This window comes from Coffea arabica, chromosome 1e, assembly GCF_036785885.1.
Source record: "Coffea arabica cultivar ET-39 chromosome 1e, Coffea Arabica ET-39 HiFi, whole genome shotgun sequence".
Taxonomy (NCBI): domain Eukaryota; kingdom Viridiplantae; phylum Streptophyta; class Magnoliopsida; order Gentianales; family Rubiaceae; genus Coffea; species Coffea arabica.
In genome coordinates this window covers 3,048,966-3,073,996 of record NC_092311.1, presented here as the reverse complement: position 1 = coordinate 3,073,996, position 25,031 = coordinate 3,048,966, and the positions used below count along the sequence as shown (strand labels likewise).

At 34.5% G+C, this 25,031-nt stretch overlaps 3 protein-coding genes and 1 pseudogene across 16 annotated transcripts; 2 read left to right on the top strand and 2 right to left on the bottom strand.

Annotated features, from left to right (window-relative positions):
- The first annotated feature begins 643 nt into the window (after positions 1–643).
- LOC113688599 (UDP-glycosyltransferase 74G1-like) lies at positions 644–2,421 on the top strand. The gene is made up of 2 exons (XM_027206475.2): positions 644–1,528; positions 1,705–2,421. The coding sequence occupies exons 1-2, from the start codon at positions 731–733 to the stop codon at positions 2,419–2,421; spliced, it is 1,515 nt and encodes a 504-aa protein (XP_027062276.2). The 5' UTR covers positions 644–730.
- A 2,064-nt stretch (positions 2,422–4,485) lies between these two features.
- Positions 4,486–5,167, bottom strand: LOC113690470 (F-box/LRR-repeat protein At4g14103-like). Its single transcript, XM_027208391.2, has 2 exons — positions 4,942–5,167; positions 4,486–4,826 (listed from the first exon to the last, which is right to left on the bottom strand). The coding sequence occupies exons 1-2, from the start codon at positions 5,165–5,167 to the stop codon at positions 4,486–4,488; spliced, it is 567 nt and encodes a 188-aa protein (XP_027064192.2).
- Positions 5,168–11,844: 6,677 nt separating this feature from the next.
- LOC113699236 (UDP-glycosyltransferase 74G1-like) lies at positions 11,845–14,218 on the top strand (annotated as a pseudogene).
- A 501-nt stretch (positions 14,219–14,719) lies between these two features.
- On the bottom strand, positions 14,720–24,391 carry LOC113699244 (uncharacterized). 14 transcript variants are annotated; one of them, XM_072051364.1, is made up of 11 exons: positions 23,816–24,391; positions 21,564–21,623; positions 20,903–21,085; positions 18,964–19,010; positions 18,080–18,859; positions 17,918–17,980; positions 17,678–17,818; positions 17,434–17,591; positions 17,219–17,339; positions 15,676–16,426; positions 14,720–15,184 (listed from the first exon to the last, which is right to left on the bottom strand). In XM_072051364.1, exons 10-11 carry the CDS (start codon positions 16,172–16,174, stop codon positions 15,078–15,080), a joined length of 606 nt encoding a protein of 201 aa, XP_071907465.1. In that variant the 5' UTR covers positions 16,175–16,426; positions 17,219–17,339; positions 17,434–17,591; positions 17,678–17,818; positions 17,918–17,980; positions 18,080–18,859; positions 18,964–19,010; positions 20,903–21,085; positions 21,564–21,623; positions 23,816–24,391; the 3' UTR covers positions 14,720–15,077. The 14 variants fall into 14 exon arrangements, 8 of the variants coding, with proteins under 8 accessions (XP_071907465.1, XP_071907437.1, XP_071907446.1 ...); XM_072051336.1 differs by having other exon boundaries at positions 14,720–16,443; positions 23,816–24,387; XM_072051345.1 differs by having other exon boundaries at positions 14,720–16,443; positions 18,809–18,859; positions 23,816–24,384.
- Between the last annotated feature and the right edge of the window lie 640 nt (positions 24,392–25,031).

The window sequence follows — 25,031 nt, the reverse complement described above, 5'->3', positions numbered from 1 at the left end:
GGTTTTTAAGGGTTAGTATGCAGCATCTTGCTACCAACAAATACAGAAGGACTTTGGCATAGCCAAATAGGGGCTAAATCTACATCCTTTTATCGTACAACACTTTTATTCCCACAACTCAATCAGTTGGTAGGAACGTAGTTGGATGACTTTGAGGTTCTTCATTTGATTTTCAAATCTTCTTATTTTTCCTTTCTCTCGTAAGAATTAGAGTCTCTTGAAAAAGAAAAATAAAAGGATACTAATGTTGCAAAATTTTTTTTATGACTTTAACGTTGGAACTTCGAAGAAAATGCGAATATATGACAGAAGTGCGAATTTAACTTTCCCCCCGAATTACATACAAAATATTGCCAGGTTAGGATTTTTCACCTTGAATTGGATTCTATAGAAAAAAAAATCTACAATGGATTTGGGTGGACAAAACTATGCCATCCTTCCCTTTGTCCCATATCTATTGACAGTACCACCTACTGCGCTGCTTTAGATTCTCCAATCATGTTTACTGTGTTCTGTTTGTAGTTGTGATTCATACTAAAATCTATGTCGATGACCTATGGATATGAACCTTGGAGTAAAAAAATTCTCCTATCAACTGCCAAATTTATTAGTCAAGACTTGGATCCATTGGCTATTTGTTTATTGATATCTTGATCTTGGAATGTACAATGCAGATCACATTGTTCTTAGGCGGCCAACATAGATTATCTCGGGCAAAAAGAAATACAAAATGGAGAATATAACTGGACTTATACAACAAAAGATGCCATATCCACCCAACCGCATGTCTGTACACATTCTTCTGTCTACTCATACAAGCTATAAGTACTCTCTCCACGAACTCTTAATTCTTAAAGGTTGTGATACCTCAAAAAGAGTCCATACAGAGCAATTGATGGAAACTTACAGAGCTCATTGCTTGATTTTGCCATTTCCCATCCAGGGTCACATAAACCCACTGCTCCAATTTGCTACGCGTTTGCAACATCAAGGCACGAAAATTACACTTGTTACAACCAAATTCTTGTTTAAAACCTTGCAAGAAGCTTCAGGTTCTATCTCTGTGGAGGCCATCTCTGATGGATACGACGAAGGAGCAAATGGAGTTGCAGCAGGAATATACTTGGCTATGTTTAGAAAATGTGGCTCAGAAACTCTTACTGAGCTAATCTTGAAGCTTCATGATTTAGGCTGTCCTGTTGATTGTATTGTTTATGATGCATTCTTGCCTTGGTGTCTGGATGTGGCAAAGAGTCTTGGCTTACGTGGGGCTGTTTTCTTCACTCAATCTTGTGCTGTCAATAACATCTATTACCATGCTCACAAAGGGTGCTTGAAACTTCCTCTAGAGGAGACAGAAGTGGACATTCCTGGCTTGCCACCACTATTAGCTTCAGATCTGCCTTCTTTTATTTCTGATTATGCTTCATATCCAGCAATTTATCAGCTGGTTGTACATGACCAAATGGAAAACATCGAAGAAGCTGACTGGATTTTCTTCAACACATTTTACAAGTTGGAGGAAGAGGTAAAAATACTTGAATATTCTCAATTGTGGCCAAATAGATTATTGGCTAGCCAGTGGCAAAGCTAAGTCCTTAAATGACCATGCCAAGCCATGTGATTGTCAACTAATATTTCAAAACTAAAACTTGCTCTTTGTCTACTAATATGAATTTTATTGTTTATATGTATATTGCTTAGGTGAATGATTGGATGGCAAAAATCCTACCAGTTAAGACAATTGGACCAGCTATCCCATCCATGTACCTAGAGAAGAGCCTTGAAGATGACAAGCACTATGGTCTCAATCTTTTTAAGTCAATGACTAAAGCTTGCATGTCATGGCTGAATGAAAGGTCGGTCAGTTCAGTTGTTTATGTAGCATTTGGAAGTTTGGCAGAACTTAATGCTGAGCAGATGGAAGAATTAGCATGGGGTTTGAGAAAGAGCAATTACTATTTCCTATGGGTAGTTAGAGAATCAGAATCAAACAAGCTACCAAAAGATTTTCTCGAAGAATCATCTGATAAAGGATTAATAATCTCATGGTGTCCTCAGCTGGAAGTTTTAGCGCACGAATCTATGGGGTGTTTTATTACTCATTGTGGATGGAATTCAACACTGGAGGCTTTAAGTTTGGGTGTCCCTATCATAGCAATGCCACAATGGACAGATCAAAGCACAAACGCCAAGTTTGTAATGGACATCTGGAAAACGGGAATCAAAGCTCTTCCAGATGAAAATGGAATTGTTAGAAGAAATGTGATTAGTCAATGCATAAGCCTAGTAATGGACAAGAAGAAAGGACAAGAGATTAGTCAAAATGCAAAAAAGTGGAAGGATTTAGCAAGGCAGGCTTTTGATGAGGGGGGAAGTTCAGATGCAAACATTAAAGACTTTGTATCCAAACTGGTTTGAGTCTTGAAGAGTTGACAAAATAGATCCGTCTTCTTCATAATTAATGCAACCATCATCAGAAAATTAAGGAAAAATGAGTGAATTTGACCCTATACATTTGTCAGGAGGTTTCCACCAGCAACCGTTGTGATATCCGAAATGTGGCTACAGCAATGAGAATATAGCACATATTGTTCAGTAGTACATGAAAGTTGAACGCAATGTAAACAAAAGTGTTTGCTATCACCCCAGTTCTTTTATAGTACTGCAAATTATAATTGAGTTAATTTATCACCCCAGTTCTTTTATAGTTGAAATAAGACTATCAAGGAAAAGAATACAAAATAGAGCAAAAAGAGAACTGAGAACTGAGAATTGGAATCTGTTGTCTGAGTGAAGAAAAGTACAGATAACATGGTATAAGTATTTTTTTTCCTTGTGATCTCTGCTAGGTGAGAAAAGGCTACCAACAAATGCAAAGCTTCAACTTCCAGTACCTCTAAATCGTTTCAGGAACAAAAATATCCTGACATCCAAGTTCTCCCACTATTTTTTTTCTTTTTTGGGTGTCCCGCAGGGAGTAGACCTCGCAGACTAAATCCTCTGCTCCTGTAACTTGCTGGCAGCAAGGCTCGAACCAGAGACCAAGTCCTATCTTCAGCAACCCCTTGCCACCAGACCAAGCCCGGGGGGCAAGTTCTCCCACTATCCATTCCTCTGAGAATGAAAAAAGGATCATCTAAAGAATGAAATCAAGTGCAGATATAGTACGCCCTTCTCTATATTCTAATCGGTGTTCTGTTTTAACTAAAAAGATAGTTATGAAATCATGAAACATCATGACAATCCAGATAAGTTATCTCCCTATTCATTTTCATCCAAATCAAAAATAAATAAATAAATAAAGTATGATAGTCAGAAGGGTAGTGTTTCTCCTGTTTTCTTTAGTCCCTATGAAAGATTCTCTAATAGCATCCCACATATTAAATGAACTGGTATCAAGCTACTAGGCCTCTGCCTTTGGATCTATTTAGACTATCACAATTAGATCTATTTAAAGACTGATTTAAGGATTAATCAACTCTTCATCAAGAATAAAAAGTGAGTGCATGATCATTAGGCAAAAGCATGCAAGTTTAATAAAACTAATCCAGACAAGCTCGTTGACTTTCCAAGAAATCACAACTTAAATTGGTCATTACTAAGCAAGGTTTCGTCAAAAGTACACCCTCATCCTCCCAAAGAGAGTTATCTTCTTTAAGGATTTCCCATTCTGCAAAAAGTACTCCACTAGCTCGAGTTCATCTGCCTCCCTTTTGAATTTTCTGATTCCTATCTCCCTAAGATGCACAACTAAGTGTATTGGAAATGCCTTTCAAAAGCCGAATCCAAATGCCCTAGCGGAACAAAGGTTCCCCAGGGACGCTGCACATAAGGAGAAGATCAGGGAATGCAGAACATTATGAATTGACTCTGCGACAATAACGTTGGTCCTAACTCGCTTTGTTATGGATTAGCACTTCATGATTAGGGGCTTTTTCAGGTAAGCTTGACGAGACTTGCTACACTGCCACATAAAGAGCATCGTTATAATTAGAAGCTCCACAATGGTTAAGTCGTTGAAAGTTGGCAATAAATTTCTAGAAAGACAGAGCCTTCATAACAATGAGGAGAAAATCTAGACAAGTCAATTTCATAAGATCTCTAAAATGAGGCGAAATGTATCAGAAGAAAGGAAAAGGAAAAACACACCTTCAGACTCAAGTGAGATATATTACGTGATTTCACATTTTGCAACTCACGAACAAACTCAAAAGCATGATGTCTACGGGAAAGCAAGTTGCTTCCATTTCTTCCACCATGAAGAAACTTAACTTCTACTGCAGCTCTAGCAAGAAACATGAGGTATTGCATGACCTTTACTTTGAACCCAAGGCCTCTGTAGTTGAAATATTTAAGAATGGGAGAATCCATAATCATCTCATGATCTCTATAAACTCTGTACTCAAAATATTCAAGATTGTTCGCTTTCACACCAATAGGGAACTTACCGCCCATACCAGAGAGTACAAGAATTTTTTCAACTTAAGACTCGAAATCACAAGAATTTTTGTCATTAATTCCATCACTGTTCTTAAAAGGTCGGAAGAATAAGTACAATTCTTCAAGCAAAGGACAACCCTGAATAAGCCTACGAACAGAAACTCCTACCAATCCGAAGGCTTGCAAGCGAAGCACTCTAAGCCTCAGCAAAGACACTGAATCCGGGACAATCATAACCACCTCCGCATTCAGTTTCAACGTAACAATTTTTTTGCATGTAAATACTCTAGGAAGAAATAGATAGAGTACATTCTGATCAATTGCCATCAAAATCTCAAGTTCTTGGACAACAAGTGAAATTGCAGCAAAAATTAACCATTCAACTGCCAAGCTTTCAATAAAGTGCAACAACCACAGCTAAATATTCTTACAGGAACCTGATTTTGCGATACGACAGTCTATTCCCTAAACTAATCAAACTTAAAAAGAGCCTTTTACTGTCATTCTGATCAGTTGCCTCAGTTAATTGGAGCGTACCAACATCAAGATCGACATCAGGAACTGAAATAAAAAGATTTCTCCGCCTTGTGGACAGAATGGAGGTGGCTGCAACATCTTTTGTTGCAAGGAATAACAAAATGTGACGCAGAATGTCATCTAAAAGGGCACTCAATCTATCACTACCAGTTGGGGTTTTAAGCAGGGCTTGAGAAGGCTGAAACATTTTTAACTTTATACACCAGCCAAACAATCAACCAACCTGGAATTTTGCCAATTTTCAATTCTGGGGCTAAAACAGAAAAGGGGTTTTGCTTAAACAGGAGATGACCATTAAACTCTTGGTTCTACAATAACAAGACATTCAAGAGTAACAGAAAATCCAAGAAAAGAACCTGAAATTTTTGAAAGTACTGCGTTTTAGACCATTGAAATCCCCAGCTGCAATTTGTAGTGAAGCCCAACTTTTGCATTATCAACAGCAATCTGCGGTTGGCTCTTCAGGAACTAATCTGAAGCCAAAAGTCAAGAAATGCTCCATGAAATACAAAGGGCTCCATCATTCTGGCAACTGGAAAGTTATACTTCATTGAAGAGAGTGGGCACAGGGAAGAGTATCAATATCTGGAGTGATAACTGGTTCCCAACAATGGGAGGCCAACTACTGTGAGACCAGTGAATTGTGAGAAGCAAAAAGTATGAGAGCTGATTACCAACTACAAATGGAATAGGAATGTAATCTTCAATGGGGAAGATGATGAGAACGTTCTGAAGATTCCAACTAGCCTGTCAGGAAGAGCAGACAAACACTACTGGGTGCACAGCAAGAAAGGAGAATTCACAGTGAAATCTTTTTACAGAGCCCTGATGATGAGGGAGGAGGAGAAGCAACAACAAGGAACAGGGAAAGAAGGAACAAGTGTTGATGACAACAACACACAGATTTGGAAGACAGTGGGGGTTAAATATAAAACATAAGATTAAGATCTTTGTCTAGAGGTTTATTACTAATACTGTGGCAGTAAGACTGTAACAGAGGTAATATTCAAGAGGACAAAGCAAGGAAATCCAATCTGTGCAAGTTGTGGAGAGCAGATAGAAAACTTAGAGCATGCACTTTTTTCACTGCTATCAGGCCAAGCAAACATGGAAAATAGCACCAATTCAATAGGATAGAGTTCAGAATCAAACTGTTTGCTTCAAGAAATGGTGGGCGTCTGTAGTACATGCAAGAAGTAGTAGGGATGGACAGAAACATCTGGCTCTGACGGCCAATAGTCTTTGGCAAATTTGGAAAGATAGGAATGATAAGGAATTCAATGGAAAGCAAAAAGAAGGGATCAAGACAATCCAGAAAGCTAGCTGCGAGTGGCTGGAGTATGAAGAGGCTATGAAAAGGGAGGAAAATAGAAGCACAACAGAAAATGGTGAAGCAGAAAGGAGGGTGAAAGTAGTGAAGGGGATGGCATTAAGCTCCAAGTAGCTGCCAGAGGTAACAATGATGCAAACAAGCTGGGAATTGGGATTTTAGCAAAGAAGAATGGAAATCAAGTACTTGCAGAATGGGCACTGGTTGAGAGAAGCTCACATCAGAAAATGCAAGGTGAGGCCGAACCTGTAAGACTAGGTCTGATCAAGGCAAGAGAGCAACAGTGGTAAAGGATCAGAATTGTTACTGAAAGCAGGCAATTCACTTCTATGATCCGCGCAGGAACAGTTAAAGACATAAAAATGTCTACACTGGTGGAAGAGATGAATTTACTTGCTAACTTGTTTTAAATGTGCTCGTTTTCTGTAGGAAATTCTGATAATATGAATCTATGAATTAGTCTTAGCTCGTATGCTGTAGGCATATTTAGAGATGAGGAGAGAATTTTGCTTCCCCTCAAGTGTCCAGATACACTTTTGTAAGATGCTTGAGCTATTGTTCAAATACCGTAAAGTTTAGACGTTTCAATAAAATTCCTATCGTTTCAAAAAACAAAAAAAAAAAAAGAAAATGATGCAAGAAACTAGAGACTTTTGCTATTTTCCATACAGCTTATCCTGAGAAATAAATTGAAAAATGGATTACTGGAATGCAATTTTTGGTCACTCAACTTTTTATAATTTCAGATTGCTTACACAACTTTTAAAGTGATAAAGGCTTGACAAATTTTACTGTCTCAGTTCTAGTGATCAAGTCAAACAACTTATGCATGAAATTTGGTTATCTCATTTTGATTTGTTCTAATATTAGAAGACATGACCAAAATATACTATTTTCTAAGTTCAATTGATTATTTAAAAGAATAGTTTGTCTAACGGGTGTCTATTGTACTTCAAGTGTTAGATTTTTAGAAAGGTAAGATTAATTAGAGAAAGTGTATGCATGCAAAGGTGGTTAGTAATTGTTAAAGTGTGTATACATAGTAGATTAAGTGAAATTTAGGTATGTTAAGAAGTATCTAATGAACACCTGTTAGAAAAATCTTTAAAGAAAGAAAAAAAGAGTTTAATGATAGAAAAGTAGATGATGTAAATAGTTCATGTGACTATATAGCTTTTTGGCCTTTCTTTTCATGATAAGATGTCCAATGCAACATGTTTACTTACGTTGAGGTCTAAATTTTTAGGAGGATAGTGGGTGAATTATTGTATTATTCTTATAGTTTAGGCATTACACTAAAATACTCTAAAAAATTTATATGATAAGAAGCATGATTGTTAACATTTTTAATGTTTACATAATTGATTACTAACATTTCAACAGAAGGGACTACATTGGGGCACTGCTTGTATATTAGGGACTAAGTACTATTTTTCCTTAGAGGAGATAATTGGGTCTTCCACTAGGGAATTATAAAAGTAACTTTTCTAAATCTTTTAGATGAATGAATTGATTATGATTGCAACTTTTGATCAGTAACAAAACTTTGTGTTTTTTACACATTAATTTCCTAGTTTTTGCATTTGTTGTTTAGGGCCTATACATGTTCTGTCAATACCTTTTTTTGTTTTTTTTTTTTTGGAAATCCTCTCCTATTATAAGGAGGGATCATTTTTTCCTTTTTTTTCTTTTTTTTTTAAAATCCTATCCTATTATAGGGACGGGTTTTAGGGAAAGCGATGTCGAGGGGAGAGAGGCATCAGCAAGGGTACTTGGAGAAGGGGATGGTGGGGAAAGAGGGACGTTTCCTACTATTCCTATGGTGTGCTTGCTCACTGTTGGTGCTTCTTGATTGAAATGATGTTGGTAGGGTTCAAACCTTGACTAACACCTTATGAAGAAAGTTAGTTCCCCTTGGTGTAGAGGTGCAAACAAGCCAAGTCAATCTCGAACAGTGCTATGCTCAAGGTCGACTCGATTGAGTTTGAAAATCTATAGATCGAATTTGATTTGTTAAGGTTTTTGAGATGCTGGAGTTCTACTTGTTTGGACTTGACCAACAAGCTCAACAAACTATTGAGTTTAACTAAAAATGATCGATATTTGACTCATTTGATTAAATAAACTGCTCAAGATCAATTCTAACTTGGTCAATTTGAGTCAAGTCGATCGTTTGAGCATTAAGCTCGCAAGTAGCTCGAAAATTGCTCGATTAGTTAGCACCCTATCCTAGTGGCCATTGGCCCAATGTCAATACATTTATTGCATGTTACTGGACCAATGTCATTGTATATATTGCATGTTACAATTCTTACTAGCAATTGGTCTAGGGCCTCTATCATTGGCAATAGCTATTGTACCGTACATTGTATGGCTAACAAAATAAATCCTTATACTATATAAGATTGAGTTTGGATTAAAAAATGGCTTTGAATTTCAACCGCAAGAGTAGGGGTATTTTGGGATTGTGAGGTGGTTTTAAGTGTAGTTATAGTATTGGGTACTACTTTAGATGGCATGTGTATTATTGTGTTTACTGAAATGTCCTTGTATTCTAAAAGATGCAGTGATGATTTGTTCAAAGGTTTGGGTAGTCTGGGAATGTGAGATTATTTGGTCATCTTTTCTACAATGGGTACAACCCATAATAGCTTCTTTATTGGTGTAATTACTTAAATGTCCTTGCAGAGACATTCATTTTGGTTTGAATCAATTATTACTATTACTTTGCTATTATAACTTGAAGAACTTCAAACATCATTTTCATCTCAATTAAAGCAAGGACAATGTGGTTTATTAAGGAATTTATGATTGAGCGTTAGTTTCAACTTCAATTCTTCAAATGTCTGCCCCTTCACATTCTTTCGTTATGTTCCTTTCATCTTCCGGTAAATACTTATTTGTATTGCTATTGTACTCTAGATTTCAATATGGTTCTCTAATGAAGTTATTCTTGGTGGTTCAACTTGAGGTGAGGTTTCATTCTTTTTTTTAATTTCTATTGTTAGCTAAATGCTTTCATTCCAAATTGGATACTCTGTTAGCGCAATTTAATGTTGATAGTAATGTTTCCCCACAAAGTTGGTTATTCTATACAAATTAAATGGTATGGTTTTGTTGGAATAGGTTTCGATCAACAAGAATGTTGGCTACTTTGATCAAAAAGCCTCCACCATAGTTGGCTACTTTCATCAACAAGAATGTTGTGTAGATGCATCATTAAGTGGATAATCACTTTGTTTATTTGTCATTCTCTGAATCGTTTGGGTATCTGTTTAAAGTTCATTTAGTCTTGTTAATGAAAAGCTCATACACAAGTGTTTGTTTCAAAATATATGAACTGAGCAAGATAGCATGCATAATTTCCTTCTCCACCTCCCAGTATACATTAGATATTTTGTTACTTCATTTTGTTACTCAATGTGCGTGAATTTTTTGATATTCGCTTGAACTACTGTAAAATCTTCTTTAACTATAAGCACCAAACACCCGCGCGATGCGCGGGCATTCCCCTCCTAGTATAGATATAAGAACAACTCTTACAGACAATAAGATAAGGTGTATAAACGCGTCTTAATGAACCTACTATGACAATATCTATATGTCGGTATTTATTGAATAAATTTATTGTTTAATGTCTATATTTATTGTGTTAGTACCAATTAAAAAGAACTTCAATCTAGTCCAGCAGATATTCAGGGTTAGCTATCTTATATTACAATATCTTACACATTAACATTTATTTGTAAAAATTATTTTAACAAATTTAATATTTGCATATTTTCTATTTTTCATTTAATTTTTTATTTTTCTTTAATTAATTATCCTAAAAACCATTATTTTTAAAAGTAAAAAAAAAAAAAGTTCACAAAATGTTATACCTATAAAATATGCACCGTTATTTGAAAAATGAAAATATGTATATTCTTTGAAGTTGAACTCATATTATTTTGTGTGTTATTTCTATTAACAATGAAGTATAGATGATTCACCACATATAAATTTTTTCCATCTAATTGTTCATTTTTTGAAAATTAAAATTTCAATGGTAGGGATAATTGAGTTCTGCTTTCTTTTTTTTTCCTTTTGCTTTCTTTTATTTTTTATTTTTTGGGCAAAATCTAATATAAAGCACAAAAAGATTCTACCATCCAAAGAGTACCTTGTTTTGGCATCAATAGTAATATTTTTGAAGATTTGAAAAATCTAATTAGGCTGCGATTGATCAAGAATTTTTAATGAAAATAAAAAACTAAAAATAGAATACAAAGAGACACATTGCTTTGGAGTGTTATATTTTATTTATTGCCTTCATAATTCAAATTTAATTACGGTTACAATTTTTCTCCTAACCGCTACAATTATTGTTATTATTAAAATGCAATATATCTAATTATTAAGGAGAAGGGTATTTTGTATAAATAGAAAATTAAGACCAGATTCTTCTTAGTTTCTAATGCTTAACATTTTGTCTTGTCATCAACAACTATTTTCTTTTAAGTCAATAGATGTAGTATAATGAATTTTGATCATCACAATAAATTAAAAAGAGTGTAATATGAAACTTTAATCATCAATTAACAAGGACATAATTGAAATAACAAAAACTAAGATTAAAGGATCAAAACTCATGATATTTTTTATACAGTAATGATAATGATCATGGAATTGGATCAATCTCAGAGGAAAGTAAACCATTTATCACGTATAAAAGAATGAGTTGATGTTTGTGGAAGACAAAAACGTTGCCTTTGTTTTGTAATCATTTCGTGCATGCATATAAAGCGTGCATGTCTTGTTTTCTAGTGCAGCAGCCTACTTTGAACAAAGATGTGAGAACGTTGACTCAAAACCGTTAGCTAAATCCGCACTGCCCACCTTAAATCTACACTTAAGTCACTTAGCACTACAATTTTTTTTTTTTTTGAAGTGTGATTTTAGAATCCAGTAGTGTAAATTTAGCCTCTTTTTTGACTTAAACACAAAATAAGCCAGGTTTGGATTTTTGCACTTGTTAGGGATTGCAGAAATAACAATACGATATATCACTATATATTTTTCTTACTCTAGTAAATTGTCCATGCAAGCAAAATCTCGTGGTTAGAGGAATTGATGGAAACTTACAGAGCTCATTGCTTGATATTGCCATATCCCACCCAAGGTCACATAAATTTGTACAAATTTTGGATTTAGGGTGCTAAGGATTGAATCGAATAGTTCCCTTGTCAAACATGAAATATAAATGCAAGTTCCAAGTTTTCAACTCACTTGTATTCTAGGCGGAATAAAAAATAAAGCAACACTTGCTGTAGAGTGAACAATACTATGCAATCTTTCAATTGGCGTCGCCCCATGGCGATGGACAATACCACCTACTGTGGTACTCGTATATTAATTTCTCCGGTCGTGTTTTCTCTTGCTTTCTTTACATTTTCTTGTATCCACTCATACAAGCTGCAAGTACACCTCCAAGAGCTCACAAAGGTGTAGAACCTCCAAAGTGTCCAGACTCAGCTTCTTGGGCATAGCAACTTATGGAAACTTGCAGAGCTCACTGCTTGATATTGCCATTTCCCATTCAAGGCCACATAAACCCAATGCTTCAATTTGCTAAGCGTTTGCAACATGAGGGCACCAAAATTACCCTCGCTACAACCAAGTCCTTGTTTAAAACAGTAAATGAAGTCTCAGGTTCTATCTCAGTGAAGGCCATCTCTGATGGATATGATGAGGGAGCAAATGGAATTGCACCGGAAATATACTTGCTGAAGTTTCAAAAGGTTGGCTCAGAAACTCTGACTGAGCTAGTCTTGAAACTTCAAGATTCGGGCCGTCCTGTTGATTGTATCATTTATGATGCATTCTTGCCTTGGTGTCTAGATGTAGGCAAGGATCTTGGCGTACGTGCGGGAGTGTTCTTCACTCAATCCTGTGCTGTCAATAACATCTACTACCATGTCCACAAAGGGCTTTAGAAGCTTCCTCTAGAGGCGACTGAAGTGGACATTCCCGGTTTGCCACCACTATTAGCTTCAGATCTGCCTTGTTTTGTTTCTGATCCTGGTCCATATCCAGCAACTTCTCAGCTGGTTGTGCATGACCAAATGGAAAAAATTGAAGAAGCTGACTGGATCTTCTTCAACACATTTTACAAGTTGGAGGAGAAGGTAAGCATACTTGAATATACCTCAGTTTTAGTTTATATAAATTATGAGGTGGCTCGTGGCAAATCTAGGTCCTTAATGACATGCCAAGATAGCTGCTTGTCAAATAAAGGAAAATCGTTCAAAATGTTCACATTTTGTAAAATAATTTTTTTCATCCCTTACTTTTAAAAGTATAATTTTGCATCTTTTACAAATTTACATTGATCAAATTTGATTCCTATCTAGATTTTCAACTAATTTTTGGCAGGAATCTACCACGTGCAGATCATTTTTAGAGGTAAAATTATCAAATACATTTCACATAATCTGATCTATAGTCCCTCACGTTTCACAAAATAAATTTTTCATCCCTTACATTTTACAAAATAATTTTTTTTGTCCCTCACATTTTGCAAAATGAAAATTTTCATCCCTTATTGATCATGTGTACGAATAGTCGTTTCTTATTTTTGAAAACTCATGCACATATCTATTTCATTTTACATGAACGATACAAATAGTATGTAATATATCTTTATTAATTTCACCCGAATAAGATAATTGTAGTTGTAGGTGAAATCAAATAAATATATACACATGGGTTTAAAAAGAAAAAAGAAACTACTCAAACACATGATCAATGAGAAATGAAAAAATTAATTTTGTGAAATGTGAGAGATGAAAAATTTTATTTTTTTAAATGTGAGGGATAAAAAAATTCATTTTGTAAAATGTGAGGAACGAAAAAATCAAATTATGTGAAATTTGATTTGATAATTTTGCCCTTAAAAAATGATCACGTGCAAGGCAGATGGTGGATTTCAGCAAAAAATTAGTTGAAAACCTAGGTAGGGACCAGACTTGACCAATGTGAATTTATAAGGGATGTAAAATTACACTTTTAAGAGTGAGTGACGAAAAAAGTCATTTTGTAAAATGTGAGGGATGTTTTGAACAATTTTTTCTCAAATAAAATCTAAAAAGAATTTGTTTGTACAACTATGAATTTATTTGCTTTGTATTGGTTAATTAGGTGAATGATTGGATGGCAACAATCCTACCAGTAAAGACAATTGGACCAACTATTCCTTCCATGTACTTAGACAAGCGCCTTGAAGATGACAAGGAATCTCTTTAAACCAATGACTAACGCGTGCGTTTCATGGCTCAGTGAAAGGTCAATTAATTCAGTTGTCTATGTAGCATTTGGAAGTTTGGCAGAACTTGATGTTGTGCAGATGGAAGAATTATCATGGGGCTTGAGAACCAGCAACTATCATTTTCTGTGGGTGGTTAGAGAATCAGAGTCAAAGAAGCTGCCAAAAGACTTTGTTAAAGAAACATTTGACAAAGGACTAATAATCTCGTGGTGTCCTCAGCCTGAAGTTTTAGCCCACAAATCTATAGGCTGCTTTATAACTCATTGTGGGTGGAATTCAACATTGGAGGCCTTAAGTTTGGGAGTCCCGATGATAGCAATGCCACAATGGACAGATCAAAGCACAAATGCCAAGTTTGTAAAGGACATTTGGAAAATGGGAATCAAGGCTCAGCCAGATGAAAATGGAATTGTTAGAAGAGATGCCATTGGTCAATGCTTAATCACAGTGATGGAGGGGGAGATAGGACAAGAGATTAGGAAAAATGCAAAAAAGTGGAAGGATTTGGCAAGACAGGCTCTTGAAGAAGGGGGAAGTTCAGATGAAAACACTAAAGACTTCGTATCCAAATTGATTCAATCATGAAGAGACAAAAGAGTTTATTTTGTCCTTTTTTTTTTTTGGTTTTTGGAGGGGGGGTGGTTGTAGGAATTGATTTGTCTTCTTCATAAATAATCAAAAGACTAGCAGGTATTTGTCAATTGTCACCCAGCAATTGTTGTGGAAATATGGAATTCCTGATGCCTTGATGTCTAGCACATGTTGTCCGTGTACACAAATTGAATCAATACTAATAAAAGTGTTTGCAATCAGCTAGAGTATTTTAGTTATATAAATTGTATTTTGACATATGGGTAACAAAGTACCTGGTTGTGTGGGAAGAAGGAATGGATTAAGTGGTAGAAGAGGAGAAATTGTAAGTGGAAGATTTCAGATTTGAGACCTTCAATTTATACAACAAATAAAAAAATTGTACCTCCTTACGTTTGTTGCCTGGTTCTTTTATTGCTGAAATGAGAATAAGGAAAAGGGAATCAAAGACAAAAAAGAATACTAGGAAGTTTAGTTAAAATGGTCAAAAGATAAATATAATTAACCCTAAATTCAAGAAACACTCTTTTTTTTTTTTTTTTGGCAAAGACCATCAGCAGGTTCATGACAGATGCTCCTAAATTACAAGCATAGAATAAAAATAACAAAATGTACTAAGCAATCGTTCACACTAATAAGTTCCAAGTACACCCAAAACAAAAAAGAAAAAAGCCTACCCTGTACTTAAAAATCGACATGAATGCTTCAAAGTCTCTAAATCTTCAGCCACATGTGCTCTGGCACGAAATACCAAGTGAACTTCCACACACAGAGAAGAAGAAAACCATTTTGACACATGGCACTCTCTACCTCAATCATCAGAGTGCTGCAGCATAACGGGTGTGTGCAAGTTGTGGAATCTTTGTTAACTTACAATATGAAGGAATAGATGAGACACATAGTATAGCCATTCTCTGTTGCATTACAAGTCCTCGTACCTACCAATGCACAACTCAGAGCTCCATCTCCCCCTCTTTCTGAAAGCAGCTTGAAAATGACAATTGTCAGATCTTTGGCACGTCTATCTGTTTCATCTTCAAAAAGCATTACAGCAAAGTAATCATTTCCTAAATCAACAAGATCAACAGCAACTTCATATGGCATGCCATCTAATAAAAGGGGCATTTTTACCGCTTTCTCATCAGAAATTTGAAAGGCACTGACAGGAGGATGGAAGGCAGATATAATGCACAAAATGAAATTGTCTTTATATAGGGTGGCTTTTTTCTGAAAAGGAAATGGAGGACCGCAACCATCTAGATGTCGCACATAATGTTCGGTAGGTTGAAATCTAGATGTCGCACATAATGTTCGGTAGGTTGAAGAGGGAAATCAGAAAATAACTCACAAGCCTCCCATTCCCACTGGACAGTGTCAAAAGCACACGCATATTCCCCAGTCGAAACACACAACCTTGAACCAATCACTACATATGAAAAGAAGCACCTAAACATCTCGGAGTAACTACCTTTTTCAAGAAAAGGAGGAATCGGCAGATCAGCCCACCTATCCTCTGAAGGATAATAAACCTCAAAGCCGATGTCAACTATATCAGGGGATCCATAGTTGGGCAGGGGCCCAGATAGGACATAGATGCGACCATCAATTTCCTCTATAAGGGGGCAATACTTTGCCCCATGCATTGGGCACTTAATCTCTGCTCGAGAGTTTTCTAGAGGAGTTGTGAGAGAGATGCAACTGAACTCTCGGGGCAGTCTGCCTGGCTCAAACAAGTGCCTCTCTTCCTCATCGCCCTTCACACCACCAACAGCATAGACCAAACCTCCAGCTTTAATGAACCTCATTGCAAAGTAATGTGGGGTGCATGCATCAGATGCATCCTTTATCTCACGCCAGAGAAACTCCTCTTTCGGTTTAAGCTTGCTTGAAGAATGGTGAATCAATTTCCGAATTGGAAAAGACTTGAAAGAATAAAACATTGGATCCGCATAACCAGCCGTTTGCATGAAGCACACCACGAGGTTTCCTGTTGTTTTTCTTTCATGCTTTCAAAAAATACAGCTGAAGGAAAGTCTCTCACTTATCCCTTTCTCTGTTGTTCGCGACATGCTCTAGCAAAAGCGCTCGAATTAGAACAGAAGAAAAAAGGGCGACGGCTGGATCTGAAAATATCTCTTGCAAAGCCTTTGCTGGAGTTGGAGCAGCAGAAGAGGGAGACGACTGCTGATTCTAAGATTTGATGACGCCCTAATTTTGCTCTGGCCCAAGAAACACTCTTAAAAAATAAATAACAAATTTAGACACTAAAATAGCATACATATATAACAAAATTTTGTCCTTCCATTGAATTTATGTTCCAAATTTAATCTCATCCCTTCGATTTAAAATTGAACCATGCCCATCATGAGTTTGTACTTTATTTTCACACTTATTTAATCACCACCATGATTGTAGAGAACCTACTAGTAAGGCCCGGCTGTGCTATGCACAGCCAGTGCCCACCTCCAATTTTGTAATAAATTTTATTTTAGTTTATTTACATTTCAAATTTAATGCTTTCATAGGTGGACATTTATATTAGAATTGATTGTGTAGTTTAAGTATATTTATTTTTAAGGCAAAAGAGAGTAAATTGAAGTATATTAACATAAAGGATCGTCAAATATAAGATAACAGAAATACATTAACGCAAGTAGAATAAAGAGATACAAGATAATTACAATGAAACAGAAGTAGTTCAGTTTTTAAGTACATAAGCATTATATTGTTGGAAATTAATGCTATGCATAATCATTGTGGAAGTTCAGTGAAGTTTGCTGCTCAGTTGCGAGTTGTTCAACTTCATAGCTGGTGACAATGGTGAATGCCGTTCCTTTGATTGCTTTTTCTCTTGGAGTTGCCTTTTTAACAAAGCACAATAGTCTTTTTCCTTGGATTGCTTGTGTTATGTGATGAAGTAAAATCATATTCTGCTATAGTCGGAATTAAACATGTTAAGAAGTAAAGAGATTTAATATGTCAGCAGTTTGTAGTTGTTTTTTTTTTAATACCTGATTGTTTATCTCGGTTAGTTCAGTAGCTTGAATGGACATCAATTTTTCAGCTTCTTCTCCCAAGGCAAGTGTATCCATTTTTCCAGTGGCATCAAGTATGGTAAGTGCAATGAAAGCTCTATATATGTAATTAGATGTGTTAGCTAACTTGTTATTTTTTCATTAATCACGGAAGGAAAATTTTTAGGCAGATAAAAATATCGTTTACTTGCCTAGGAGAGGGGTTGATTTTCACTCTGCAATAGTGGCAATTAATGTCCAGGATTCCTGTGTAGTCAGTGGGTTCATGACAGTTGGAGCATGTGAAATACCAGAAAGGAGCTTTTTGATAGTTAATTTCAGCTCGACCTTCAATCCATGCTGTTCGTTTCTGTCATTAAGAGTATATTAGAGGTCGAGGTAGAAGTAATTAATTATCACTCATGTTGTTGAAAGGTTAAGTTATGAATGTCTTACAAATCTTGCGGCCTGAAGAGCTCTGTTTATGCGACTGATTTCATTTGTACTGACTGGAGGTAGAATAACTCTTGGATCAACATAAGCCTCATTTGTACTGACTGGAGGTAGAATAACGCTCTTCCTTTCCTGGAGTGCTTCCTAAAGTAAAAAATATATATATAATATCTGACTACATTAGAAACTTTTATGGTAATATTCTTTTTTAATGAAGATAAAGTAGCAAATATTGACTATAACCTGAACGTTTTCTTTTCTTTGGCACATGGTTTTTCCGTTCATATGACGTCTGCATTCCTTGATCTTGCAGTGAATGGTTTCACACATCAGATTATAACTTTAGTAAATAAAATACTAAGTAAATGATACATTAAAAGTTTGATGAACCATAAAAGGAATTACCTTTGTTATGGTTCATAGGTGTAGCAATGTTTTCAGAATTGCTTGATGCCTGAATTATACTGGTGCATGTAGGTATGCTTCCAGTACAAACTGGCTCAGCAGGCTGGACACTGTCATTGCGAGACTTTTTTGATTTCCATCTAGTATATGACTGCTGCCTATTTTTAGGAAGCTTAATATTGTCATTGTTTTCAGCTTGAGAGCCATTTTCCAGAAGTTTTCTATCAATATTCAACAGAGGAATATTGACTGGTTCAGTGGAAGATCGTTTCTTTATTTGAAAATGATATAACGTAATCTTTTTGATTTCCATCTAAGGTAAGCCTGTCTTCTGTAGTTTTTCTTCTCTAAATGGCTACCTAAATGTGGGAAACTTATAAAAGGAATGCCTTGAAAATCAGACATCATGACATAGCCGTTTGTAGTAGGCTGTTTGCCATGCAGAGGAGGAACACTTGTGAGAGTTAGGTTAGTTATGAAATAGACATTCAATAACGTTAGCTATGGATTAAAGAGGTAAGCAAACATATTGCAGATGAACAAGTAGCTGACAATAAGCAGTTTGAATATTCATCAGCAGACTTTCACAATCACAGGCACACAGCATATGTAAATCAACAATAAGCAGCTATCAATGCTGATGAAAAGTTGTAAATATGAAGCATCAAGAAAGACTAACAAGCAATTTATCAAACACTTGGTAGGCTAGTTATGAGTAATAGAACTAACCGGCAAGTAAAGCGGTGGTGCAAGCCAAAATGTTCAATCCTCAAAGCAATGCTGCAGTGTAAAAATAGAAAACATGTAAAAGAAATTGTATGTTACTACAATAACATATAAATCCACAAATATGATGAAGGAAAAGCTAAGAAAAGTTGTATTACCAAACGATGAGAAAGCAAGAGAGCGAAGGAAGGCTCGTTTATGCAGTCTGTGAACGGAGGAAAAACAAAGGAGAACAAAAGCTATTAATGTACATAGTAGCATGGACTGCACTATTCAATCTGACCAAATCTAGTACTCTGTATTTGAATCTAATGGCCATGAAAAGATGAAGTACAGCTGATAACTATTCAGAAGATTGGCATTTCAACCTAACTCTCAGAAAAAAAAAGTTGTTGTCTAATCTGATTCGGTGAAAAGGGGAGTAGTTGAAGAATGGCTATCCTTTTTTTGATATTGTTACAAGAAAACAAGCGGGAAAACTGGGCAACCAAACAATATGTAAGTACTTTTCTGGAGTGTTCTTAATTGGAATCGATAATTTGTGACCTTCTTCAATCTTCAATAGAAATAAGTTGGAATTATATTCAAGTTTTGACTGGAACTATTGAACGTTTAACTGGAGCTGAGAACTTTAAGAAACAAACGTATAAATGAATTAAAATAGAATTGATAATAAATATATATAGCATATTAAGTCGTAATTTTAGTTCAATTGTATAAGTTTAGATTAGTTCAATTGTACAACTTTAGATGAGAATAAAATAAATAAAAATACAGGAAAAATGTAGATTTTATTGTGAGGTTCTAGATTTTGTGTATAATACCAAGAAAAATGTACATTAGACCAAAAAAAATAATTTTATTCTTTATAATAGGATAGGATAAATTTATATAGCCAAATAAAATTTTAAATAATACGGTTAAAAAAAGAATTTCAAATATTAAAAAATTGAATTAATTTGTCAAATATAAGTTAAAATGTCAAATATAATTTTCAATAATGTTAAATAAAATCTGATATATAATTTTTAACAAATATAATTATAAATAATTAAATGATAAGATTGAAAACTGGAATAGAAATAATTAAATTTCAAGTTAATCTATCTTGAAATGTTAATCTACATAGAACATACTAATATGTTTTAACAAATAGAATTTTAAATAATTTAAATGATAAGGTTGCAAACTGGAATAGAAATAAATAAATTTGAATGATAAGGTTGGAAAGTGAAATAAAAATAATTAAATTTCAAGTTAGTCTATATTCAAATGTTAATGTACATATACTATAATTATATAAATTGTATAATTAAGTCTGTTCAAAATAACGCATCTAATTTAAGTCATTTACAAATAATTAAATTTCAAGTTAATCTATCTTCAAATGTTAACCAATTTACTATCTTCAAATGTTAATATACATATAATATACTCATATGTTTTAACAAATATAAATTTATAAATAATTTAAATGATAAAGTTGGAAAGTGAAAAAAAAAATAGTTAAATTTTAAGTTAATCTATCTTCAAATGTTAATGTACATATAATATAATTATATAAATTGTATAATTAAGGCTGCTAAAAATAATGCAACTAATTTAAGTCATTCAGCACATCTAAAAGAATGTCAACTTCGTATGGCAAAGTGAAGCTTATATACAAAGCAAAAGGAAAAAGGCCCAAAATTCATCTATTGTGCCATGTGTCAGCACAACAAGGTGCTACAGTAACTTTAGGTCTTTTCTTATCTTATAGTACTAGAGGAACCAGGCTGTGCCTTGCACAGCCTTGGCCCTCCAAAAAATACTGATCATTGGAAAAGTATATATAACAATTCTAGTTGCAGAATAGGTACATAATACCATAATTATCATTCATAGATAGCTGTCAACAATTTCAGTAGCAATTACACACCTTCCAATACAATTAAGTCCTAAGTAGAGATACATTGACATGCTAATAGTCTTTTTCAAAGTTCATTTTAGTTACATAATATCATATATTATGATCCATTAACTTCTAGTCATACAGATAATGTTAATGGATTCTAATATGATGGCAAACAATAGTATGCTGGAAGTTCAGTAGCATACATGATAAACAAAAGAGGACATGAAGCTGTGTGGCTGCTTCATTTTGCAAATTCACGTGGCTTCTTGAGAGGGCTCATATGAGCAGATTTTGGAGATGCAGGCTTGTTGTCTTCAGGACCCTTTTTTGCAGCAATCGAGGGAACAGCTTCAATGGTTGTCTTCTCAGCAGAAGGTACATTAGTTCTGGGAATTGGAGTTTTAAAAGTTAAGCTTCTTTTTGCAACAATGTTTGAAGAGGTTGGCTTATCTGCTCTATCTAATCGTTTCTTTCTCTATCTATGAACTGCATTTTTTCTACAATCTTTTTTCCTCATCATTTGACCCACATCAAACTGAGAAATCACAGTAGGAACATCATCATAATTTTCTTTGATCACAGAGTCCATGACAAAAAAAGAAGACTACCATCCAAGGCATTTTATATGGAACAGACATTCATTCTCATCATGTGAAGGCTTTTACTCTTCATAACAGAAAGAAAACCTTTAACTACATCATGTATCTCACAATCATGTAAAAATGAAACAGATAGCAATTAATATGCCCGAAGCTCAAGAATTTTTAACATGAGACACACAACCTGTAATATAATCAACAGCAGATAAAATCCAAATCATTTAGACAAAAAAAAGCAGCACAAAATTTAGTTTCTTAGACAAACCTGAGAACTGAATATGCCAACTTGTTGGAGCAAAAGATGCACACCAAATAGAATAGCCAGCTTAAGTTGAAGAAACAGGTTGACATTTTGTAAGCACGGGCAAAAAAAAAAAAGTAAAATCAGTATAAGAAAAGGAAGAATAAAGATTCACAATGAAAAAGAAAATTGAAGAATTACAGTAGCAGTGCTAGACACCATTTTCATAACTCCATAAAATTCATTGTTTAGTTATGATCTAGAAGTATAAAAATATGTTTTCAAGTAAAGTAAGTACATTGTGAGAAGAAAATCAACCAAATTAATAAATGATGGTCTTATAACTCTCATTATTGATCCGTTTACTATTCTGTTAAGTTTTACTGCTAGTGAAAACATAGCCAAATGATCTGAGCCTAAAACATTGTTTAGATAAGCTGTTTACTAATATTGTCATATAATGGTGAAAACCAGAAAAAAAAAAACTTGATCTTATAAGTTTATGAAGACATGTTATCTGTGATAGAAGTGATAGTTTGCAGATTTAGAGACTCTAAGGTCAGGGCATTTATGAACCATTAACATATTCTTACTGACAATTTTAGTTTTTATTGTTGATAGGAAGTCAACGTGGCCATGGTCTCCTATATCCCTGTATATGGCTGAAGTTGCAGCTGTTTCCTAAGTTGCTATAATACATGGCTTCTACATGGAGGTTTAGTTAATTAATAAGCAGACTGATAAATCTGTTTTTTAAGGAGAGACCAAAGAAAAAGTGCAATGGAAAATAATTAAGTATACAGGTTCTTCATGGATCATAATCTTAAGTGACTGTAGTTTCTGCAGTAGTATTTTTTATTTATGATACATGTAGTTTTTGCACCATAACCTACCAAAATTTGATTTACACAAAATTTCTTGAAAGGGAATGAAAATTTGTCAACAAATATTGAATCTTGATTCAAAGATAACGATAAAGAGACTAAAGATCATATGTTATAAGAAGGGGAAAAAAAGGACTATAATTAATGCATGATTGTCAATGATTTATTGAAGTCCTGACCATTGTGCTTTTACTTTGATAGTATATGTAAAAAGAACTAAACAAATGCTATAAGCAACAACCTAATATGTTACTTCTTCAACAGTAGCAATCCAGCAGGTGAATAACCTTTTTTTGCTACCAAACTTGTTGTCCACAAAATATTGTAATCTGCTTGGTATTATAAAACACTAAAGAGTTTTCAGAGTTTCTCTACTTGCGTGTCAATTTCTCTAGGAACATTCAATACTTTATCCAAGTAAATAAATGTTATCACCTTTTGATATTATGAGCATGATATTATGGACTAATACTTAATTCTTTATAGCAGCAGTATTCCATGTATACTATATGATCTATGGCATGAAATGCATAGGATGAGTAAAATGACTCAAATCTAAAGTTAAGAAGCTACCTGAGAAGTAATTATTTTCTTTATCTTCAGGTTTATTTTTATCTTTTCACAAATTTTACATAGAGATGTGGACAAAAATCTTCTTTATCGACATATTGCAATCACTTACTAATAATCAAGCGAAAGCACCATCCTTTTTTTCAGAGAAAAACAAAAGTATCAATTCCAATGTCTTAAATAAAGTCAAGAGATTGATATCAATGGCAAGAAGTGAACTTTATCTAAACGAAACTGATAATCAAGATATCTAAGCTTCTAAATTGACCGAAAATGAAAACTCAGAAAGCTAATTGAGCAGCTAACCCAAACACAACTGCAAAAGGAGCAAAAAAGAATGCAAGCAATGCAAATTAAATAGGAAAAAGAAAAGAAGAATAAACCTTATTAAGTGAAGTATTAAATTGAATTGTTCTGAATCCAAATTTTTCACAGTGGAGTATGGCGAAAGTTCAGTGATTGTTGATTGAGGTAGGCTCATTGGTTGTCCGAAGAGGGAGAAGTAAAAGGGATCATAATTAAGGCTTTGGAGTTGGCTTTTGTTTTATAGATTTAATATACCCTAAAAATTTACATACAATGTTCCAAATTCTTTCGGATGGTCACAACATGATTTAACAAAAAGTTTACAGATCACAACATGATTTAATAAACCGATTAATATCTTATTCTAATATGTAATATTTACCGAAATTTTTACATGAATAAACCAAGAGAAACATTTAGCCAAAATCTACTAATTTTAATATCTCTACCACATATGACGACACATGTTTAGGAAAAAAAGATAGAATCTAATTTACAAATGAAAAGGATCCTTACCAAAGCTAGAGGCAGAAGAAGCTCCCTTCCAAACGCAAGGTCTTCGGAGAAAGAAATATCACCCTTTATATGGGCACTTCCCTTTTTTTTCCTTTTTAAAACCTAAAAACCTAAATTACTACTCACTTAATTTCTATCACATCAAATCTCTGAAAAATATGATTTAGAATTATGGTGTTCATGGGAAAATTGGATGGCTACAAAACCAATTCCAGTACAAATGAATGAAATCAAACGGTTGGGCACTTTCCTGGGGAAAATCCCTGAATTTTGGGGAAAAAGAAGACACCTAATCTCTGAGGAATTTCAGGCCTTCCATGCTTCCAAGTACAATAAGCATGTGAAGGAACCATCTCTGCTACAGGAAGGGAAGAGTACTTGCTGGTACTTTCACCCGAAGAAGAAGAAAGGAAGAGATACTCCGCTCCGTTGGTTTCTTGTTTGTCTTAAGTGTCTGCAATGAAATGGGCCATATAATAGAGGTTCCGTTGGTTCTATTGCAATGTAATGGGTCTCGCTGATTCTATTGCAATGTAATGGGCAATGTAATTTCTTGCTGGTTCCGTTGGTTTCTTGTATGTCTCTGGTCCATTGTTCCCCTCATTAAAAAATCCAGCCAAGTGTCAAATAAGTAGCAAGTCACTTGTCAAAAAGAGAGCCTGCTACAGTGAACAACACTCTCTTTTTATTATACTTGAGGGACTAGAGGTACTTGAACTGTGCAAAGCACAGTTTGGGCCCCCTAAAATTAGTCGAATGCATAGCATTAAATTATTTTGCAACATGATGAATGAATAGAAATATAGGAGAAAAATTGAGCATCAAAGCAATTAAAATTGACAAATATTATTTGAACTCTCATTTTTGTTAATCATACTTCCGCTATTATTTTTATCATATAGCTTTGTTTATTGTAGGAATACAATTAACAAAATATGGAGAATAAATAAAATTTCTCTCAAAATTTGTTGTAAAGAGAAATCCCATCTATGAATTCAACCTCCCTATTTATTGTGATTTGAATAAAGATTTTTGAACCACTATTATATGATACCCAAAAAAGAGAGAAAATTAATACACTATAAGTGCATTGATGTATTAATAGTAGTATAGTTTTAGTTAAAACTAAATCAAAAGCAGTCGTAATACTTTTAGTACTTTAATAATGAGAAAAAGTTTAGAAAGCTGCTAAAACATGGCACAATCTTCAACATCA